Below are 21,878 nucleotides of genomic sequence, written 5' to 3' on the forward strand. Positions count from 1 at the left end.
GAATACAGTTGTCAGGCGCCGTGGCATTGAGAACACCCAGAGTCACACCCCTGTGAACTTCTGCCTGCCTCCACCTTGGACAGCCAGTTTATGCCACTGCGTTATTTAAACACAGCGGCGAGCTCATGTCCCAGAACTATCTTTCAACTGAGTCATTTTCTGAACCACGCCCTGCCCATCAAGTGTTAATTAATACCCACTTTTTCCTCCCACTCATATTCAATTTACATTTAGTTTCTCTGAAACAGGTATTTTCTTGCCTTATCTCAGACTCTTATTATTGTTATCAACAAAGCCTAGCTGGGAGAAATAGCCACCCCCCTAAGGCAGGCTGCATAATGAAAAAAGAAAAAAATTTTAAACCCCACGGAACTTGGAGCAAAGCCACCAACCTGGTTAACATTCGGTTTCTCCTGTCATCCAGATCGGCTGCGTTCCTCAATTGAACATAGCTAAAATGATCCTACAGTGAAATTTATAAACAAAACCCCCGCAACCCAATTAGTAAAGATGAAATCTCTGAAACAGAAAATAAAATGATTTTAAACATACAAAGCCGAGCATGCCATGTTGTTCTCAATATTGCAAACATCTAGTTCCAAAATCAAACTGCTAAACAATCATTCTACATTGTTCTACCCACCCCGCTCCCACGGTCCCCCCACTGATGAACGGGTGAGGCCCCACCACCCACAGCCTGCGTCAGGGCTGTGGACCACGGTGCTCTGGGCCCCAACACATCCAGGGCTGGGTAGTTGCGAATGTAAAGTGGACCCTCTACTTAGGTTGCACCTCTGTCTTTGAACGTGACCTTTCCATGTGTGTGTGGGGGAGGGGTGATCTTGGATGCGTTTTTATAACAAAGAGGCCTTTGGGCTTTAAAATCATCACTTTATTTACATCTCCTATTGCCCAAACTGAACATCCGATTGGACTGTGCTTAACGACAAGGTTTCAACGTGCTTGTCTTCTATCCAAAAGTACAGTTGTTGCACGTCAGTGATTTCAAAGCTCTGGGCTAGGGAGGGGGAAGGAGGGAAAGGAGCTGATTAGCGGGGGCGGACGCAGAAGAAGACAGTCACATACTAACCGATTCCAAAGACCTATTAACATGTCGTCGAATGTAAATGCTGGAGTCACTGTGACTAGTCCTGAAAAAGAAACACACGTTTTTGAATTGGTGCTACCAAGAGCCCCCACCATGGCTCCGTGCTACAGGCACCCCCATCCCGAGTCCTCCACAGGTCGATTTAGGCAAGCCATGATTTCAGACCCAGCGACGGGAGAGAGAAATCTTATCCAATAGGCCCACTTGGGTTGGAGTGTGCCTACAAACAGTAGGATGCATATTAGATAGACATACTGTGCCCTCATCTACAAAAAAAATAACACGGAGCAAGAATAGAAAGCAGACCACATATTCTTAAAAATCATCGGATCTGGGGGCAGGAAAGGATTTCTTTTTCCAAGCATGCTGAGGTCCTGGGAGTCATTGGAGGTCCTCTGCAAGCTAAGTCAGACCTGGGCCGAGAGCTGGTACCTGGACTCTCTTTCCAGTGCTCCTTCTAAGTACAGTGCCACTCTCTGCTTGTGGAGCTCTTGGGCATCCCACCTCTTTTCCTCTCATACACAAGGCGGCTAATTTTCTGACCCGACCTTCGAGGCCGATGTGGAATGGATCTCTGACCTTCCCATAAAGCTGGCTTGCCCAGGCATGAGGCAAGAGACACCCAGCCAGAGGCCTGGGCTGACATCCTGGCTCCTGGCTGATCCACTGGCAACCTCAGCCAAGAACTTAGTCTCTCATGAGTTTTCCTCATCAGTAAAATGGTACATCACCCCCACCCGATCTGCTCCACGGAGCTGGTGGTCCCAGTGGGGAGCACAGTGTTCCGTAGGTGGACGTGGCCCTGTTTCGCTGCTCGGCGGGAGAACTGGGTGTTGGGTGTCGACGTGCCCTGGTACAGAGACAGTCACCTCAGCTTCCTCAAGGGAAACCTACGATGCGGCATCCTGGGGTCCTTTTAAAGGCATTTGACCCAAGAGTTTACTCCTGGGGAATTTATCACTGGCAGGCTTGCTATTCCCTGCCCACTGCCATCCTGCAAACTTCACCAAGCTCTCCCTTGCATTGGGCATGTCCCCAGCTAAGAGGTATTGGGTACCCACTATGTGCCAGGGGCGGGGCTCGGCCTAGGGAAATGTCAGTCCTTGTCCTCCAGCCAAAACCTGTGCTAGTCTTCCTGGCTGGTATCACAGCACAGAAATGAAACAAAATGTACCTACAAAGAAAAAAGATGCCCTGGTGCCAAGAACCCAGCAGTGTCCCGTGAGAGCCGACTCCACACACTGCAGCAGCTGGAGATGCACGGGGGGCAGGCTCTGCCCCGTGTGCTGGCAATGTTTTCTAGTAAAAAAGCACACCTCCCTTAGGAGGGCACTCTCGCTCTTCCTGCTCCCCTTTTTTCCAGCATGCTTGCTTTGAGGTGGTTTTCTGTTTTTTTTTTTTTTTTAATTGAGTTATTGATAGGTTACAATCTTGTGAAATTTCAATTGTACATTAACGTTTGTCAGTCATGTTGTAGGTGCACCACTTCACCATTTGTGCCCACCCCCCACCCCACCTTTCCCCTGGTATCCACTAAACTGTTCTTGGTCCATAGTTTTAAACTTGAGGTGGTTTTCTTGTTACAGTATAATCAATACAAGACTTATTCAGGTCTGAACCCTGAACTTCACTCTTTCCACAAGCATTATCAAGAGTCTGCCGTGTGCCAGGTGCTGGGGACCCGGCTCCTCCAGGAGCTGACCGCAGACTGAGAGCGCACTCATTCACGCATCCATTCATTCATTCACCCAAAGAATGCAGTTGAGTGCCAACTGCAAGCTGGGTGCTCTGCTAAAGGTGGGCTCTGCTGGTATGCCCTCCCCGCCTCCAGTGAGCTGGCTCCCCGGTGAGGGGAGAGCAGATGATAAAAACATCCTTGCACAAATGACTATAGGAATTACTTTTCGATAAATGCTGTGCAGAAAAGAGCAGAGGCTAGGAGAACATATAAAAAGGGATCAAAAATGTCCTGTGGGGACCCAAGAAGGCTGCTTGGAGGAAGTGGTAGTGGCGGCTGAGATCCAAGGGAGCAAGGCAGGAGACAGGCAGGGGACAGAGGGACCTCAAAGGCAAAGGAGCTTCGGGGGGCATTCAAGGACCTCAGCTAAGACCAGGGGGCGGGGCACGGTGGAGATGAGGGGAGGAGGTGACTGGGAGTGGATGAGGATGAGGCTGGGGAGACGAGACAGGGATCTTACAGGCTCTGGAACAATGGGCCTTTCTGCCTAGACCAACGGGAAGCCACAGGTACAGCCAGGAAAACATCCTGTGCCTGGAAGAGATGCCCAGGGCTCTGTCCCATTCAACGGCCTCGGGCCAGGTACTGACTTCTCTGAACTCAGTTTCCTCGAGTGTAAAAGGGGTGGTGGCACCTCCCACACTGCAGGGAGCAGGTGAGACGGCCTGGACACAGGAGGGGCCCAGGGGTGCTGGATCATTCACACGAGAGAGCACAGCTCCCCGCCACCTGCTCACATGTGCTCTGTAACCTTCACCTCGGTGAACACGGCTTTCTACTAATTACAGCTTCGCCTGAGGGGAGGGAGGAGGCGCTGGGAGGGGACCTGCTGCCCGCTCCAGGCGGACTCTACATGGAGATCAGAGGCAGACCTCTGCACCCAACGGTCAACCAGGCCCCACACCACCTGCACCGAAATAATGGTTGCCTTTCCCTTACTTGCGTCCCTTCTCTCAAGGACAGCCTATGGTCCAATGTCTGAGACAGTTGCTTCATATACTGTCACACACTTTGTTTCCATATCATCCCCCAGGGACAGGTTTGCTGGTACTTGTCGATGCTGCATTTCAAAGATGCTCACCTTCCCCCACCGCTCTCCATGTTTCTCCTCCTACCTCCTCACCTCCCACAAATATTTACTGAGGTGCCTGCTCCATGCCAGCTGTCTGCTCAGGCTGTTTCTTCCACCTTCTCTCTCCTCCCAAATCCGAATCCCACTTATCCCTCCACACGAGACTCAAATGACACCTCGGCCCCAGGCTGCCCTGAGCCTCTCCACCTGCCTCTGGGGCCCAGAACAGGAAATCCTCACTAGCCTGTTAACACCTAAGGTGCTCCACCCGGTCCCAGGAGAATAGATGGAGCCCCATCTCATGTCCCTCTAGAGCCCCTGGAGGGTGCAGCTGGGCCTGAATCACCACTGTGGCTGGCCTCTTCCGAAGTCCCCGTCTAGCGGACTCCGTCACAGAGCGGCTGCTCAAAGATAACTGAGAACTGACCTGCTCAGGGAGAAGATGAGCGGTCTGGCGATGACTAACGGCCCCTCCCTGAGTTGTGGTGGAGTAGATGACAGCCCTGGGCCTTTTGGCCATAAGCGTTTGTCTGCACTTAGAGCAGGGTCCAGCTACACGCTAAGACTTAGACGTCTACTGGACAGTCACGTCGAGGGGCAGGGAGAGGGTCCCTGGGAGTCACAGGCAAAGTGGGCAGCAGCCTCCCCTCGTGCCTTGCCCCTCCTCCCGGGGCTCTGTCTACTCTCCCTTTGTCCCTCACAGCCCAGGCATGGAAGCGAAGCAGAGGGGCGATGGCAGGCTGGGCAGCCACCAGCTCCTCCTCTGGCTCTCCCATCTGGGCCTCTCCCCGTTCACTCCCCTCGGCACATATGCTGAAGTCAGGAAGATGCTTATAAATGGCTAAGTTTGGTCTCTACCGAACCCAGCCAGCTGGCACCTGGGGGCGGGGGTGGCTGGAGGAGTCTCCAGGCCTCTTACTTCACCCCACATCCTCCTGGGGTTTGGCCACTCCAGGGCTCCCTGCCAGGTTCCACCCAAAGGTACTCAGAGTGAGTTTTGCTTGTTGTCCAGTCCCGCCCCCTGCGCCCCCATAAATCAGAAACCGAAAATGCAATGAGTTCAGAGAGTAGCTCTCTCGCTTGGTCCTGGGGGAGAGAAGATATTATACCTGGAAGGGACTCTGTGGTCGCCAGTGTCTTCTTCTAGGTCATCTGAAGAGCGAACAGTTCCGGGTGCTATAAATATCGAACTTTCTACGTGGTCCACATGTTTCCTTTTTTCCTTTTTTTTACTGCTGACTGATTCTTCTGTTACCTTTGCTTCTAAAGGGTTTGCTAGGTTTTCCAAGTTTTGGGATTCCTGAGACTTAAGAACAAGAAAATCAAACACACATCAGCATTTCATGTTGAGATGGCGAGTGAGTGACCCTCCCAGCTTGATTCCCAGGCCCAGCTGGGCATCCCTTCCAATTCTGCCTGTCCCACAGATTCCTGCCGGCACAGGCTGCCTTGGAAGGGAAGGCCACCCAGCCTCCCGCTCCCTGTGCAGAGTTCCACCGCTCCAGACGGACGGAGTGAAAACAGCACGGGTTCTAGAGTCAGCAAGATCTAGTTTCAAATCCTGGCTGCGTCAGCTATCTGATCTTGAGCAACCGACCTGATCTCTCTGACCCTCAGTTTCCTCGTCTGTCACCTGGGTATAACGATTACCAACTTCTTCCACTGGACCACAGTGTTTCCTATAGAAGAGGTCTCTTCCAGTGGGCAATGCTTGGACCCTTCACACAACCATCGCCTACTTAGACAAAGGAACGAATCCTGGAAGAAAGGTGGGCCGAGGGGTGCAGAGGTGGCCCCCAGGTTTGGAGAGGTACACACACAGGCAAACTCATGGCTCGTGGGATGACATCTTCACTATGCTTTGCCCGAAGGTGGATTGTAGTGCAACATCTCTAGCGTTTCTTTGATAAGGAAAATTCTGTGACCACTGTCCATACTGGCACTCTGAACCCACCAGGAATGCTCCTGAGTGAAATCAAGAAGCGTGGGAATGGCTGGAGCCACCTCTCAAGAATTCCTCAGGGGCTGGAAGAACCTGCTCGACAGGTGCCAGAATAAGGGGACTGGAGTGACCAGGGCCGTGCACCCCTGGAGAACAAAGCTCCGTGCAGAAATTAAAAAGACGCTCAGCAATTTGAAATGCCAGCCTCCCTCGATCATCAATGGGCAAAGGCTACCTTTTTTGAAAAGTGAAATAAGGAGAGGACTTTTTTCTAGAAGAAGGAAAACTTGTCATTTTCTAGTCCCTTTGGAAGATATTTTTTCTTTCTTTTAAAGGAGGGCCAGGTATCAGAGAGATGCTCCATCCTGTGTCATCTTGTCTGCCAGGAGGTAGGAGTCACAGACCGCACCTGTCATCCCAGGCTGCACCCCACCCCTGTTCACCCACAGGGGTCAAGGCCAGAGCTACACTCGGGAGCCAACTGCAAGGTGGGCAGCAGCAGTGGGCACCTGTTTGCTGGACAGGTGAGAGCCAGAGAAGCAGATCAGAGCCCAGAGACGCAGACGGCACCAGTATGGCTCCCGCACTGTACCCGAGGGATGTGACCTCTCCGCAGGCTCTCCTCCCAGCTCAGCATGAGATGGATTCAATCTAGGTCTCCCGATTCCATCCCTAGCCCAGGGCTCTTTCAACCCCACCCCAAATCTCCTGTCCACATGCTGGGCACAGGCAGGTGCACAAGCTGCTGTTGACAATGACTGGAAGGAAAGTGCATGAAGAGCTGCATCCGCATTTCTGCAAGCCACGTTCCATGAGCCGGGGGAGAGGAGCGGAGCCCCCAATTCGCCATTTGAAGTAACACGAAGGGGTAGAGATGCAACTCAGGCTTTCTTCCCTCCACCCACTTTGTCCCCTTTCTTTCGTCTCCAGAGAGCTTTTCAGCCCATGAGAATCCAGAGAATCATTCCCATTATTGTCGTAGTCCCCAACCTGGGGACCCCAAGACTTGATCTCATTGAAGGACGTTTCTAACCCCCCCGGATTTTGGGGTCTCCTGCAGGAAAAGCCTGCTCAGGCAGGGCTGGCTTCCGACAAGTCAGGAGACAGCAGGTGGGAGGGGGTGGGGGCCAGCACTGGGTTCCTCTCCCTGAGGACAGACGAGGAAGATGGCAGGCAGGTCCCTGGTTCCTGTGGGACCACCCAGGCCTCTTCTCTGTCCGAAGACGGACATAGCATGGATGTCTCTGCCCCAAAAGGTCAATCGGTCCTGCCACACTTGCCTTCTAGGGCATTATAGCCTGAGAATTCTGCCGCCCACAGAGCTCCCAACAGCTGTTCCCCATTGTCCAGAGTTGGGAAACCGATTAACCCAAGCTAGCCCTTCTGGCCCATCCAAATCCTAAACGTCTTTTAAGGTTACTCCGATTCCCCTTCCTCCTGGAGCCCTCCCAGGCTGCAAGGCTTTCTCATTCCCCTGAGCACGGGTGAGCCCCTCCCTCCGCCTGACTCTCTGCCACATGAGCCAGAGCATCGTCATTTATCTCTGGGTTTAATTTATCCTACGTTCGCCTCGCCCCCAAGCCACGACGCAAAACACCTTTGTTTCGTGCTTTGCAAGCCCTGTCAGGCTGGTCTCTAGAGTCCAAAGACTAATACACAGATGCTCACTCTCTCCTGGGAGAGAGGATCACAACCTAGGAAACCAGCTTCAGCGAGAGCTGAGAGCTGAGAGCAACTCCTCTGCCTGGGGAGGGGCCGGGAAGGCTCCCGGGAGGAGGTGATATTTGCTTTGGGCTTTGAAGGGTGAGTGCTTGCCAGGTGAAGGGTGGGGAAGGTCGTCCAGATGGTGGGGCCGGATCAAGGAAAGCCTGGAGGCAGAGGAGAGCTGGAGTGTCTGGGAGCCAGCAAGGAGGCTGGCTGGGCTGGGGGCCGGGACCAAGAGAAGGGGGACCAGCGGGGTGGGGAGGCCAGGATGGGGAGGGAAGAGTCTCAAAGGTCATGCTCAGGAGTTTGGACTTTATCCTGGAACAGGAGGAGGAGAGCGATGGGACGCGATTTGTGTTTTAGGGTCCACTGCCAGTGGCGAGGGGGCTGAACTGAAGAGCACAGCCCAGAAAGACTGGGGAAGACACCATGGGATGGTGTTAGAAGCCACTTCAGAGGCAAAGTGATCTGGAACAGCCAGTGTCCTCAGCCCGGCCCCACATCCCCGCCTTGGGTCCTGCACTGTGCCCTCCACCCAGAACTGCCCCCGCCACAGCTCCAGAGGCCCCCACACAAGCAGGCTTTCTGGACGTGGGTGGGTCTCCCTCTGTGGAACCCCTGCATCTCTCTGCTGGGCCCCATCTCTTACGTCTGAGGCCATGCTCCCTCATGGCACAGCTGCTGGGACCTGGCTGCCCAGCTGCAAACACCAAGGCAGGTCTCCTTGGCACGAGGCCTTCTGCAGGGCAGGACGAGGAGGCAGGTGAGCTCGCCTGGGGTCCTCTCTCCTCCCAGCGTCTCACCCTGGGTCCCCGTCTGCACCGCACCCAGCAAGGACCCAGTCTGCGTGGTGTTGGATCCACTCCCGGATTCCCAGTGCTGCAGTGGGGGGCTCTCATGAACCCGGCGCTTGCAGGAGGACCCCTCCCACTGTGCCCCCACGGGACCAGGCCAGGGCCCACATCCTCTCACTGCTGCTCTTGAGCTGCTGGGCCAGATAAAATGGGAACATCAAGTGGCAGGTAAGTGTGTACCCAGCTCCTCGAGTTCAGAAGTGTGTGTCCCTCCCTTGCCCTGTGCACACGACCCACTTCAAACCACAGGAACCTGATAATAGTGCCGAACAGGAAAAAGGCCTTTAAAAATCAAGGCTGGAGTCAAACGTGAGGTCTGCAGGCTGCCGCAGGAGGTGGCCCTACGATTTACTAACAGCCCGCCCAGTGTTGAAATTTTACTCTTTAAAATGACTGCTACTACTCTGCCGGACCCTCAAACAGGACTCATCTGATGCTCCTGGCAGCCCTGTGGGCAGGGCCAGGCAGGACCGGGGGAGGCCAGTGGGGCACCCAGGGTGCAAATTGTAAGGAGCGCTCATTCTCAAGGGCCAGCCCTGCCCCTGTCCAGGCCTGAGTGAGCGCCTCCTTCAATGCTGGCCCTGGGATGTGTGTGTGGGAAGCTTCTGTCTCCCTCTGCTATGGAGGAACAGTGGAGCAGAACCCATCCCGCCTCAGGGTTCCCAACCCCGCAATCAAGTACCTCATGGCTCTCCACAGGGGCGCTCTCCTCAGCCTCCCTTTGCTGGTGGTCCTCTTGGGGGGATGGGGGAGCGGGTTCCGAGGCCGGTCTGGCATGGTCTGCACCCCTGTCCAGAGATGGCGCCTGGAAGCCAGCCTCGGAGGGGTCCTCGCCCAGCCCGGAGAAGCTGCAGCTGCTCTGAGAGGCCTCGGCCTCCTCCCTGGACCCCAGGTCACACAGATACTCCTCTGGTTCTTCGAGGTCCATCTCTTCGTTCTTCAAATCCTCCGCGCCTTCTGTGTAAGCCTCCAGAACGGCGGCCAGGGGCACCTCGTAGTGCGGGTAGTAGAAGAGATCGTGGGGGATGACGGAGATCTTGGAGAGGGGTGGGGAGGGTCTGAAGTCCAGGCCTTCTTCGCTGTGACTCTGGAGGGTCTCCAAGCTGACACTGCGGCTCGGCGGGTTGGAAAGCAGCTCTCCGCCAAGCGCCCGGAGGCCCTCGGCCTCCCCTTCGTCCTCGCCCTGCCGGCGACGTGGGGACTTCCGCTTCGCCTTCTCATAGACTTCCGGCTTTTTCTCCACTGGTGCCTCCTCTGGGGCCAAAGAATAGTCTTCATCTTCTCGTTCAGGGTCCTTGCGGGGGTCTCGCATGTCAAGCTTCACTGGGGGCTCATCTGAATCTTCTTCTTTCTGCGCAGATTTTGCTCTCCTTTTGCCCAGTTTCTCACCATGATCCTCCAAAACCTCATCCTCAGCAGGTTTTTTCTCATGGAGCAAAGGAACCTCATTGAAAGCCTGGCTGGTCGAGGCAAAATCTACTAGGTCGCTGCTAAACTTAGAGGCTTTTAATGGGATGCCTTCGAAATAGTCTCCTTCATCCATAGCTTCCACAGTCTGCAGCTTAACCTTGATCTCCAAGGAGTCGGCCATGACAGTGCTCTCTCCCAGGGGTGAGAGGGGACGACCTCCTTCCTCCTGGCTGGCTGCCCTCTCCAATGCCCCATTCCAGGAGGGAGGACTCTGAGACGTCTCAGAATGACTGATCTTACCACGCGCCAAGGAAATGTCACCTGGGGCCTCATCAGAGGCAGCTTCCAGGATCTCAGGCTCCTCCTGTTTCATCCTATCCTCGGCTACCTCCACCGCCAAGATGTGTCCATCCTGCTTCCACAACTCCTCTGTCCCCCTTGGGCTCCCTTCAAAGCGAAAGTCTTGACTGTAGGCGGCGTCCTTACTGCAGGAAGCATCCTTGTAGGTGTCAGCCTCAAAGTGCACGGTTTTCTTGACTGGCAAAGAGTTGGACCTCCGGTTGTCCTTTCTGGATGATAGGATGGAAGATTCTGGAGATGGCTCACTGATGCTGATGGTCTTACCTGGGACCCCTTGGAGGACCTGGTCGATGATCTGGTGCATGAACTCGGAGGTGCTGTCTGACAGCGTGCGGCTGGAGATGCCGCCCAGGTAGCACTCCTTCATGCTCTCAGGCTTGTCACAGACAAAGACTTTGGAGGGTGGCGGGTGGCTGATTTCATGGTTGACCGCGTAAGCACGCTCCCCATTTTCGCTCAGAAGGAAGACTGTGCTCTCCTGTTCAGAAGGGGTTTCTTTGATGCGGACAAAGGTGGATTCAATAGGGGCTTCTTTATCTGAATCCACAAAATCTTCCTGCAGAGAAACACAGGGCAATGTGAAATCAGAGGAGCGTTCGAGTACACCATGCATTCCCCTCCCAAAAACAAAAACCAAAGCGGAAAAAGCCACTTCAGAACTAATGCAAGTGTTCTGGTTAAGATGCAGATGGCTGCAAAAGACTATTGTTCCTGCTGAAATGTGAAAACACCTGATAAATTTAAAATAATGTGTTTTTTAAAGCTATGGATACAAAGAAATCTCAATCAACTGAATGTTAGAAAAGGAGGACCCTCCCTAAGTGAGCAGAGACTGTCAGCTCCTTCACACCTGTGGGCCATTGCCTAGTCTGGGTTGGATAGGGGAGCTAACCCACCTGAGATACGGAAAGATCAGCCCAATCTTTTTTTTTTTTTTTTTTTGGTGAGGAAGATTGGTTCTGAGCTTAGCATCCATTGCCAATCTTCCTCTTTTTGCTTGAGGAAGAGTCTCACTGACCTAAAATCTGTGCCAATCTTCCTTGATTTTGTATGTGGGATGCTGCCACAGCATGGTTCGAAGAGCAGTGTGTAGGTCTGCACCCAGGATCCGAATCTGCGAACCCCGGGCCACTGAAGTGGAATACGCAAACTCAACCACCAAGCCACCAGGCCAGCCACTAGCCAAACCTTTATTGATTGTGTGGGCTGGTGTCAGAGACGGAATTCGGAAGGGCCCCAAATGCAAACCCAATTCTCCTCATATGCTAATTCTCCCACACAGGGACTTGTGCTAAGCAAGCAGCAGCAGAGAGCAGGGCTGAAAAGCAGAGGGCAGTCTTGGTGGTACTGCAGTGCTTGGCTCCTGAAGCACCCGTGGAGAGAGTGGATGGACCGCATCCTAAAATAATTTGAAGCCAGAGGGCTGAAATTAAATAAAATGGCAAGGTAGCCCTTATTGGTGCCAGAGAAGGTCAAAGTGACCAGCTCCTCATCACAGGCCCTTGGTTGAGCAAGGGCTATGTTCTCTGGGGGAAAACTGTCCTCTACCTCAATCTCTACTGTTCTTTTATCCATCAGGTCTGGCATAAAGTAAAAAATTGAAGACAGAAGGAAGGAGGAGAATGCGATACATAATCAAGAGAAACAACAGTCATTAGAAATAGACCCAAATGTGACCCAGGGTTAGAACTAGCAAATAAAGACTCTAACTATTTAACTAGGACCACGAGACCACAGCGGTCATCCTTCAGGCTGAAGGGAGTGACCACAGATGGAAGCCTGGATCAGAAGGATCCATTTCCAGAATGAAAAGTATCTGAAATGGTAAATATATGGTCAATATAAAAGTCTATTTAAAAAAAGTTTTCTCAAAATGTCTTCTCTTTAAAGCGAAAAATAATAACAAAGCATCAGGGACTAAAACATGCAGAAATAAAGCAAATGACAATAACAGCACAAAGGAATGGGGAGGAAGTGAGTGGACTTGAATTGTCGCATATATAAAAATATATAAAACATGCATTTTACTTGAAGTGGTATAATGGTAACTCAAGGTAGATTGAGGCATGTTCAAGATGAGCATTATAATCTCTAGAACAACTACTAAAAAGATTAAACAAGGAGATGTGGCTAAAAAGCCAACAGAGAAGATTAAATGGAAACCAAAAAATAATGGAATAATCCAAAAAAAAGTTATGTGGGTAATATTTCCATTTTATAGATGACAGCTTATAGAGACCTATCAGAAAGGTTAAGTAAGCAGTTCAAGGTCACACAGCTTCAAGTGGCAGAACTGACATTCCAGCCCATGGAATTCCAGCTTCTAAAGCACCCTGGGAAGCGATCTGTGGTGCAGGCACACAAGGGAATCACATACACAGGCAGAGACTGGAATGAAAGCCACCACACGGGAAGACCCAGTCTGGCTCTTCTGAGTGGTACAAAATGGGGTCTCAGTCTCAGCCTTATGTTGTGAGGATCTAAGAGCCTGAACCCTGGAACCACAGAGACCTGGGGTCAAATCCCAGCTCTGTCCTTGGTAGCTGTGACCCTGGAGCGGCCGTTAAGCCTCTTCAAGTGCCCATATTCTAATCTATAAAGTGAAGATGATGACACTGAGCTGTGTGGGACTGCAGGAAGGGCAGTCACCCGGAGACACACAGGACAGGGACCTGAGCAGTCTCCAGCTGAAGAGCAGCCCTGTTCCCCCGTGAGCATTAGCTCTTTATGCCTATTTCTTCTGTCTAGTACTGACAACTACCTGGGACAATAATGTGTTTGCTGACTTGTTAACTGTTTGCTCTAGCAGAACCAAGCTCCCCCGTGAGGGACCTCATCCACCGAGGTCACGCTCAGTCCGCCTGAGCCAGCAGGAGGTGTGCAGTCAGCTGCCACTGAATTCCAGAGGCTGGGGTGGCTGTCATTATCACCACCTCAGGGCTGCGTATGGGTTGGGTGCAGGTTCAATGGAGCCGTGAGAACTTCTAAAAGGTCTGATTCTGCTCCAAAAATAAAATCTGTCACCAACTGTAATCTGGGATTCTGACAATAAAAAGGCATGCTTTCGAACACTCAGTGTCTTCTATCATTTTTCACACTCTGACAGAATCTGGTAGACCGCTAACAGGCTCATCCGACACGTAAAAGATCAAGTCGCCGATCCACATGGTGAGCAAGCATCTCTTATGATCTTAATGAAGTTTGGTGTGGGAAGGTTTGTAAGAGGTGAGGCTGTCTAACTTCTCATCCTGCTTTTTTAAAAAACATAATACACATTGTATATGGTTCTGAAGTTAAAATGTGGCAAAGTAACACTCAGGACTTGAGATGAGGTTTGGACTATCACCGCTCGTCACACGGAGCAGCACAGCCTGAGCCCCAGCTTCGTGTGACGGCCAGCTGAGGCAAACGTACAGTTTCTGAATTAGAGGTAAGGAAAACAAACATACGGCTTCCAACTCCGGAAAATGTTCTAGAAACTGTGCCACGTAAGTCACGATAGACTGCTCGTCCGGTGTGTCAACCATGATGTCTGTTAAGAGAGACACTGGAGTTAGAAGGACAAACGTGATTTTTTTAAAAAGTTTTTTTGTTTTGAGGAAGATTAGCCCTGAGCTAACTGCTACCACTCCTCCTCTTTTTGCTGAGGGAGACTGGCCCTGAGCTAACATCCGTGCCCATCTTCCTCTACTTTATATGTGGGACGCCAACCACAGCACAGCTTGCCAAGTGGTGCCATGTCCGCACCCGGGATCTGAACCGGCAAATCCTGGGCTGCCGAAGTGGAATGTGCACACTTAACTGCTGAGCCACCAGGCCGCCCCAAACACGTGATTTTTAAACAGGATCATGGGACACTTGATGGTGAAGAATCTCACAGGTCACTGAGGTTTTTTCTCTTTATTTTACACTGGAGGAAACTTGGGCCCAGAGAGGGTGAATGGTTTCACTGAAGTCCCACAGCCGGCTGATGAACAGAGGGAGCTGGGATACAGAATCCAAGACTTCTTATTCCCAAGAATGTCCACTATTCCCTGCTGTCTTAGTCCCTTCACGGTGAGCAGCCAGCTTGCTGCCGGCTCCATCAGCGAGTCTGGTGAACCAGGACCCTTACTCACTGCTAGCGGGAGCCTCAAATTAGCCTACCCATGTGCAAAGCAATTCGACAGAGATAGTCAAGTGCCTCAAAAAGCTGTGCACTTCCCAGCTCTGTCATTCCTCTGATGGGACCTGGTCCTGAAGGAAATAATCTGAGATGCACACTGAGCTTTATCAACGAGACGTTCACTGCAGCATTCTACATGAACCTGACTATTTCTGAAACACCCTCAATGTCCGCCAGTGGGAGAAGAGTGAAGGAAATGTTGGTATGCCTGCCAAATGGACCATTATGGAGCCAATAAAAATGTATAATGGAGACATCACAGCAACATGCAAAACACTTACATCATAATCTTAGGTAACACAAATGATACAAAACAATACACTGAATGATCCCAATTATGTAAAAAAATTATAATTTGATGCATAGAAGGATACTGGAAAAATGATCTTGGTGGTAGGAATATAGGGGATATAAAAATGTCTTCATTAGGCTTTTCTGCATTTTCCAAATTTTCTACATGGACAGCATGTATTACACATGTAATACAAATTATTAAACGGAAAGAGAGAGAACCACTGGTACCTTCGGGCTCCAGAAGCCTGGGGATGTGGAGGGCGTCGTGCGCGATGCGGAAAGCCTTCTCCAGATTTTCCCGCATGGAGTCCTCCAGGGCCTGCTTCATGTCCACCAGGCTGGGGTCGATGGCCTTGATCACAGCCAGGAAGGCCAGCCCACTTCTCCAGCTGCCCGCAAAGTCCTGCACCGCCACGCCATACCTGAGGAAAGCCGCAGCGGCCATGAGGCAGGTTAGTAAACACACTTCATGATAAGGAGGTCAGCTCGCAGCACCCTCATTGGCCTCCAAGTGGGTCCAGGAGCTGCGAGCTTGCCAGGCAAAGACACCCCAGGCCCTGACCCTGGGAGAGCTGGATCGAACCATTCATATTTCCGTTTCTGGAGCAACAGAATCAGAAGAGATGATGCACAGAGAGGCAAAATAGGACCTGTGTTCCCCAATTCCCAGGTATATGAAGGGGCAATTTTATACACTGCTCATTTGGTCAGTGATATTCAAAATGCAGCAAATGAGGATGCGCTGTGCAATCAAAGCGGAGCTAGAAGGAGCCACGTTCACACCACGGCTGCCCCTCTGTGCTTCCAGAGCTGTAGCCTGGGGCAAGTCACGTCCCCTAGGAGCCTAGATCTCTCACTTATAAAACAGGGGTCATCTCGCTGTGACCTCTTGGCCGCTGTGGGGGAGGTATTAGGTTGAACCCACAAGAACGGCCACGACACGTGGACAACCTAGTGTGCAATGTAGGTGGCACACGGAAGCCACCCACTGAGTGGCAGCGAATATCATTATTAATATAAATAAATTAAAAGTTTAAAAGTGAATGACAAAGACAGTCATCTTTCCAGGCACTATTTCCTCTAGAATCCATCCCCTGAGACCCCACCAATCTCCCAACTCTCTAAAAAAAAAAAAATCCAAACATCTTTTTATTTAGAAATCACTTAAGATTCATAAGAAGCAAAAGCTGGCCAGAAAGACCCTTGCAGCCTCCACCCAGCGGCTCTGGATGACAGCACCTTACAGCTCCAGGGCGTGTCATCAAGACCAGGACACTGACATTGGGACAAGACTGTGGCTGAAAACACAGACCTCATTCAGATGTCCCCAGTTTCATTCTCGGCGGGTGGCATCCGTTACCGTGGCATTTTATCACAAGCACAGATTCCTGGAACCACCGCCACAACGGAGGTACGGAAGTGCTGCATCCTCCCAGGGACACTTCCTCGGCTTTACCGTCACCCTAACTCCTGGCAACGAGCTCTCTTTGGGTTGATTTATTTTTAAACAACATTTAACTGTTGATCCCGTTAATCAATGCTGGCATGCTCGACTCCTCAATCAAAACTCCAAAGATCCAGCCTCTCTTCCATCGTTTTTTTTCTTCCATCTTTTGTTCCCATCCACTGAGGAGAAGGCATAGGACATTTAAGAGCTTGTTAAGTGCTGGTATTGTGCGAGGCGCTTTCACGGAGTTTATTTCATTTAATCCTAAATCCCTATAAGGCAGTGAATGGTAAGTTACCATCGTGCACACGCGGCGTCCAGAGGTAAGTGATTTACCAGGATCTCCCCCGTCTGGAGCTGGCAGAGCCGGGGTGGCCCCAAGGTGGTGTGGCTTTCGCCACATGTGGCCTAACTTTCTACCCACCCCTGCCCACGGCCCAGAGGCCCAGAGGCCCAGAGGCCCAGAGGCCCAGGGGCTGTCGGCCAGCTGCCAGTAAAGGCCTGACATGAAGCTGCTGGAAGCCCTTGCCGGCTGGCCTGGGAGCTTTGCTCCAGTTCACCTGCCTCGGTTTTGGAAAGGCCAGACCTAACTCTGGTATGTCACAGCCTCTACTGTTACTAGTTTCTAAGCAGGTACAGACTCTGAAAAAGATACCCTGAAGCTTAAGAAGAAACACAGACATGTTATTAGGATCCAAGAGACATCCCCACTCTGGGACTGAACGTGGCAAACGCCCCTCGGATTTATATTCAAATGCTCTCATCAGCATTCTGCAAACCAAGCATTCCTCAAACACAGTTTTGTGCGTGCAGACGCTGAAGAAGGCACACGTCCCCTGTCCGGGCAGTCTACACGAAGCACAGACACCTGAGCGGCATGCAACTTAACAGAGGCTAATGCCCCTCTCCTTCGCCCACCCCAGGGGGGTCCTCTTCCCGGGGCCTCATGACAGTCTGGGATGGTGGGGCCCGGGCTGCACTCACTTCCTGGTCTTCCTCTGCACCCACGCCAGCAGGGTCCTGATGGCCTTCCTCTGGTCTTTCACCGATATCGCCGCGCTCCTCTCTGCGGTGGGTGTGGGAGGGAAGGAAGAATCTGAGTCTGTGCCCCCCGAGCCAGGTGACAGGCTGGAAGATGGAGAGTTCCTGCTGAGGTTGCCCGTGAGCTCCTTAATCTGGAAGGAAAATAGCCTTTCAGACCCCAGAGACAGATCCAGCATGCACCCCCATCCGACCCGAGGCCATGCAGACCCTGGCTGAGGGACCAGCTCACGCAGAAGCGGTTCTCCAGGTAGGGAGAAGCCCCTTCCTGATGGCCATGTGTCAGGGGACAGGGCAGTCCCCATGGCAGCCTGGCCATGTCAGGTGGCTGGCAGTGGGGACAGGGACCCCTCACAGGAAAGATCACCTCTTCCTGGGGTCTCTCAGGCTCCAGCGGGGCACCGCACACGAGGTCTTCCTGACCTGACTCCGCCTACCTGTCCCCTCCCAGCCCAGCACTGCCGGGAAGCATCCTGCTGTTTCAAGCCCCACTGCCTATGCCCAGCCTGGTCCTGCTGCCTGGATAGCCCTCCACCACTGAAGTCCTGGCCACTCAAAACATGGCTCCTATCAATGGGGCACCTGTGAGAAATGCAGAACCCCAGGCCCTGCCCCGACCCACGACTTCAGAATCTGCATTTCCACAGCACCCCCAGGCAACCTGTATGCACAGTAAAGTCTGAGAAGCGCTGGTCAAGGGCACTCCTACTCAATCTTCAAAACCCAGCTCCGGTGTCCCTTCCTCCAGGATGTTTTCCTTACTCCCCTTGACCCTCTGAGGGAGTGGCCCCCACTCAGCACTCTTACTACTCTCTGCTCATACCGTGATCATGGCCTGTGCCCTGACTTCTATAACATGAGACTGACTTGTCTGTGATCCCAGAGAGTCATGAGGGCAGGGCCGTGTGTGTCCAGAGCCGGGCACACAGGAGAAACTCAACAGACATTTGCTAAATGAATGAATGAAGACCTGGGATGGATTCAAGGCCTTGACTTCTTACACATTTTCAGGATGTTTCCAGCATCTAAAGGAGTTTAATAAGGAACATCGGTAACCGAAAGCTGTCCATGACACTGTGCAGGTGACAAAGGGCTTTCCCATACAGCATCTCTCAGTGCTCACCACATAGTACGACCACTGCTCCCATTTCACAGATGTGGAAACTGAGGCTGAGAGAGAGAGCCTGTGGTTTTTCAAGTCAAGGCTCACACAGAACTGGATCTGTTGTCTCCAAACCTTGTTTGTGCTCGTTTGTCTCTGAAACACAAGCGTGGAGCCAGAAGCCCCAGCAAGTCCCCTCCGTGCAGATCATTTCTCCTCTTGGGAGGTCAATTAAAAAGAAGATCTCACCTGTCACAGCTGCCCCTTCCACTGTCCGAACTCTCTTTACAGGCTCTTTAATCATCTCTGCCGAACCCTTGAGTTATTGTAGGAAAGTAACTCTACCAAATTCAATTTTGGGTTGGAAGTATTTCCCCAGTTCTTGTGACACTTAGAACGAAATTATTTTTTGAAGTAAATATTTCACTCTTCAAGTCCTAAGAGGATGGAGCCACTCCTCTGGGGAACAGAGCTCACACCACATTTAAAATCAAAGGGACCCAAATCTGCAGCCACCAGATTCCTCTGTTTCTTTTCCAGGAAACAGAAAAGCCCAAATGTGTCAGGAACTACCGCTCCCTGTCTCCCCCCGGATCCCACTCTCCTGCTGGTGCTGAGCAGACGCTAAAGATTCTAAAGGAGATCGCTACCACACGTTACAGAAAGAAAGTTCTCTTACCTGGAAGAAGAGGATTATGTTCCATATCAGCCCGAGAACCAGAGATGGGTTTCCATCGGCTATTTCTGCTGCGTCAATGCTAACCAGTTTGACCTGGAGAGAAGCCATTCGTGAGCTCACGGGGTGTCCAAGTGGGTTGAAATGTTACTTTCTGATGCCCTTGTGGGCCTGTTTCTCTTTCTCATCTGTTCCATTCGGTGCTGCCCACAAGCCCCATCTCAGGGACCCAGCATGGAAAAGTGTAACTGTGTTTGAGAAACACGCACGTTGCACTTACCACGCGCAGACACCATTCTAAGCTCCTGACAAGTGTTAACTCAGTTCGTCCTCCCAACAACCCCACAATGTAGGTACTTCTTTTATCTCTCTATTTCAGGTGAGGTAACTCCAGAGAGGTCAAATGTCACACGCCCAGGGTCACACAGCTAGTAAGGTCTGTCATTCTCTCCCAAGGAGGGATGGTCAGTGCCCCCAGGTCTGTCTGCAGGCTACACCACCACCACCAAACCTGCAGATTTAACACGTCGTTGGACAAACGCAGAGCACCCACGTCAGCAATCACGGACCACGATGGGCGAGATAATTATCCATTGCTAATTAGAAAGCGTGTTGGGATGGGGCTGACACCCAGAGCTTCTGCATCATTCCACAATAGCCTACTGATTGCTTAAAATATGCCTGTTTGAGAAACCCTTAGGAGATGACCTATTTAACTATTTTCTGACCCCAGGAGGACGCTCTTGGTGAATCCCTGAGGCACTGATTCTCAAAGTGCGGTCCTTGGACCTGCAGCATCAGTACTGACTGCCTGGGAACTTCTCAGAATGCAAATTCTCCCCGAGACCTATTCCATCGGAAACTCTGGGAGTGGGGCCTGGCAGTCTGCATTTTAACCAGCGCCCCACGTGATTCTGATGCAGGCTCCCGTCTGAGGACCACAGCCCTAAGTCATCATTTTATTCTGCAAACAAAATCTGAGTCCATCGATCAGAGATCTGGAAACTTCTGTGAAGGGCGAGAGGGTAAATATTTAAGACTTGGCAGGCATATCCGTCTCCACCACATCATCATCTTCTTCATTCTTCACAACCATTTACAAATGTAAAACCCATTCTTTAGGAGGAAGAGAGTAGAAGTAAACTAAGTCAAGGGAGACTTTCAAATCTACGCTGTGAAATTCTGCCAGGGAGGCTGGGAGAGAAAACACGAGGAAAGCATCTCACACAGTCTTTTCTTCCTTTCCCTCGGGGCTTTTTAAGGTCTCTGATCCTATCAGTTTATCAGGGGTTTCTGACAACACCAATCACTAGGACCTGGGCGTTCCTAATCGATGGAGAGACTCCTGCGTTCCCAGGCTCAGGTCTGTTCCAGGCTGATGCCAAAACTGTAATTTAGAACAGCACGAGCTCATCATCTCTGGCAGGCTGGAGTCAGGAAGGAAGTTGTCAGTACTGTGAACAGCACAGCCGATCAAATCCAGGTCCAATTTTCATGCGCATTCGTCACGGGCACACGTCCCGTGTGATGAATCACCTGGGATACGCGGCCAGCTCGTCTCCTGAACCTCTGCTCCCACAGCCCCTCCATTTTTGTGGCTTATGAACACATTCCAGTGCCGGGGAATCAAAGCGGTTAGTTAAGGTGATCATCCCAGGCTTCACTCCCATCTGGAGGGAGCCCAGCATGGCCCTCGGAGCTGAGGGTCACGGGAAACATTCCTAAGGGAGAAAATGACAGAGCTGCTCTGGAGGGACGCCATGAATAGGACGGGAGGCCGGAGAGGGGTGGGCGGGGGGCAGCAGTTCTCGCGAAGGCCATTTGGAGAATAAAGCACGAGCGAAGGTGGTAATTGCAGGTGGTCCAAAGCCCCAAGGAGCAGATATTCCTGAAGACCTTGTCGTGGGCGCCCAGCTGCCGTCTGGTTCTCCATGCTGAATAATGTGACAGCCAGAAGCTTCAGGGACAACGTCCTCCTCCTCCTGTTCCCCCAGCCCTGCTGTTTTCACCACACTGACAAGTGGACCAACAGGCTCATGGGATATTCCTCCTCCCCCTCTGGCTGGCCCATCGAGCGTGGGGCAGTGATAAGGGTCATCTCATAATGCCTTCCGCTGTGGAGCCCTGACTTCCTGCTGAGAGGTTTTCATGGGTTAGTTCATTTAATGGTCATAATATACTCATTTCATAGATGAGGAAGCCGAGGCTCAGAAAGGTTGAATGACTTGATGGAGGTCACAGAGCTGGTCCCGTGGAGCAGCCGGTCTCTGACTCAGAGTGAACGCTATGCTCTGGGATGCACAGTTGTGTGAGAGACGGAGGGACACGGGCCAGCCGCGTCTAACAACGTCTGAATCCTGGGGCAGACGGGACCTGACGCTGCGCCTCCTGGCACCTGTTTAGCATCAATCACCCAGTTCCGGGCACTTTCTTTGTCCCAGCAGAGCCACTGTGGCTTGTCCCTCCTCGAGCTGGGCAGTGGGATAGGAAGGGGCCAGTAAGAGCCCAGGAGCAGTTGTGGATTCTGGGGATGGGGTGGAGGCTGCCTCTGAAATGCCTGTTTCGCTCTATCTCACCCACCCGCACTCAGCTCCCCATGGGGCCATTCACCTGTCTTACCTGCCTGGCAAATGAACCCAAATGGGGTGCAAAGCTGCATAACACAGCCACGTTTGGAATATTTCCAGGTTTTTAAATGAAAAATGAAGAGGGGGCGCTTTCCTGTTCTATGTACTGTGAGACAGCTGTTGCAGACAGTTTGGGAGCATTCTGGGATGAACTACAGGCAGCCAGGCCTCCAGTGAGCACTTCCGCACCGCCACGCCTGTGCATGGTGTCCCACCTGGGCATATTCATTTGCTCCTCTTCAAGCCCCTGGTATGAGGTGGAGCACACACTGTCCATATGGGGTCTCTTCTGCCAGACTCTAAGCTCCTTGAAGGCACAGATGTGCTTCTACTGCAGC

General features: G+C 52.0%; 1 protein-coding gene across 8 annotated transcripts in view; it reads right to left on the bottom strand.

Annotated features, from left to right (window-relative positions):
- CLMN (calmin) overlaps positions 1 to 21,878 on the bottom strand; it is a 123,492-nt gene that overhangs the window by 11,094 nt on the left and 90,520 nt on the right. For 7 of the 8 annotated variants that reach the window (XM_046647367.1, XM_046647365.1, XM_046647368.1 and 4 more), the window contains 8 exons: positions 18,917 to 19,009; positions 17,079 to 17,269; positions 14,876 to 15,069; positions 13,638 to 13,720; positions 9,101 to 10,744; positions 5,028 to 5,224; positions 1,091 to 1,151; positions 393 to 463 (listed from right to left, as the gene is read on the bottom strand). In XM_046647367.1, the coding sequence (XP_046503323.1) occupies positions 393 to 463; positions 1,091 to 1,151; positions 5,028 to 5,224; positions 9,101 to 10,744; positions 13,638 to 13,720; positions 14,876 to 15,069; positions 17,079 to 17,269; positions 18,917 to 19,009 (2,534 nt within the window). Of the gene's footprint in view, positions 1 to 392; positions 520 to 1,090; positions 1,152 to 5,027; positions 5,225 to 9,100; positions 10,745 to 13,637; positions 13,721 to 14,875; positions 15,070 to 17,078; positions 17,270 to 18,916; positions 19,010 to 21,878 lie in introns of those variants that run through there. The other variant, XM_046647371.1, reaches the window with a different exon arrangement.

This window comes from Equus quagga, chromosome 20, assembly GCF_021613505.1.
Source record: "Equus quagga isolate Etosha38 chromosome 20, UCLA_HA_Equagga_1.0, whole genome shotgun sequence".
Taxonomy (NCBI): Eukaryota; Metazoa; Chordata; class Mammalia; order Perissodactyla; family Equidae; genus Equus; species Equus quagga.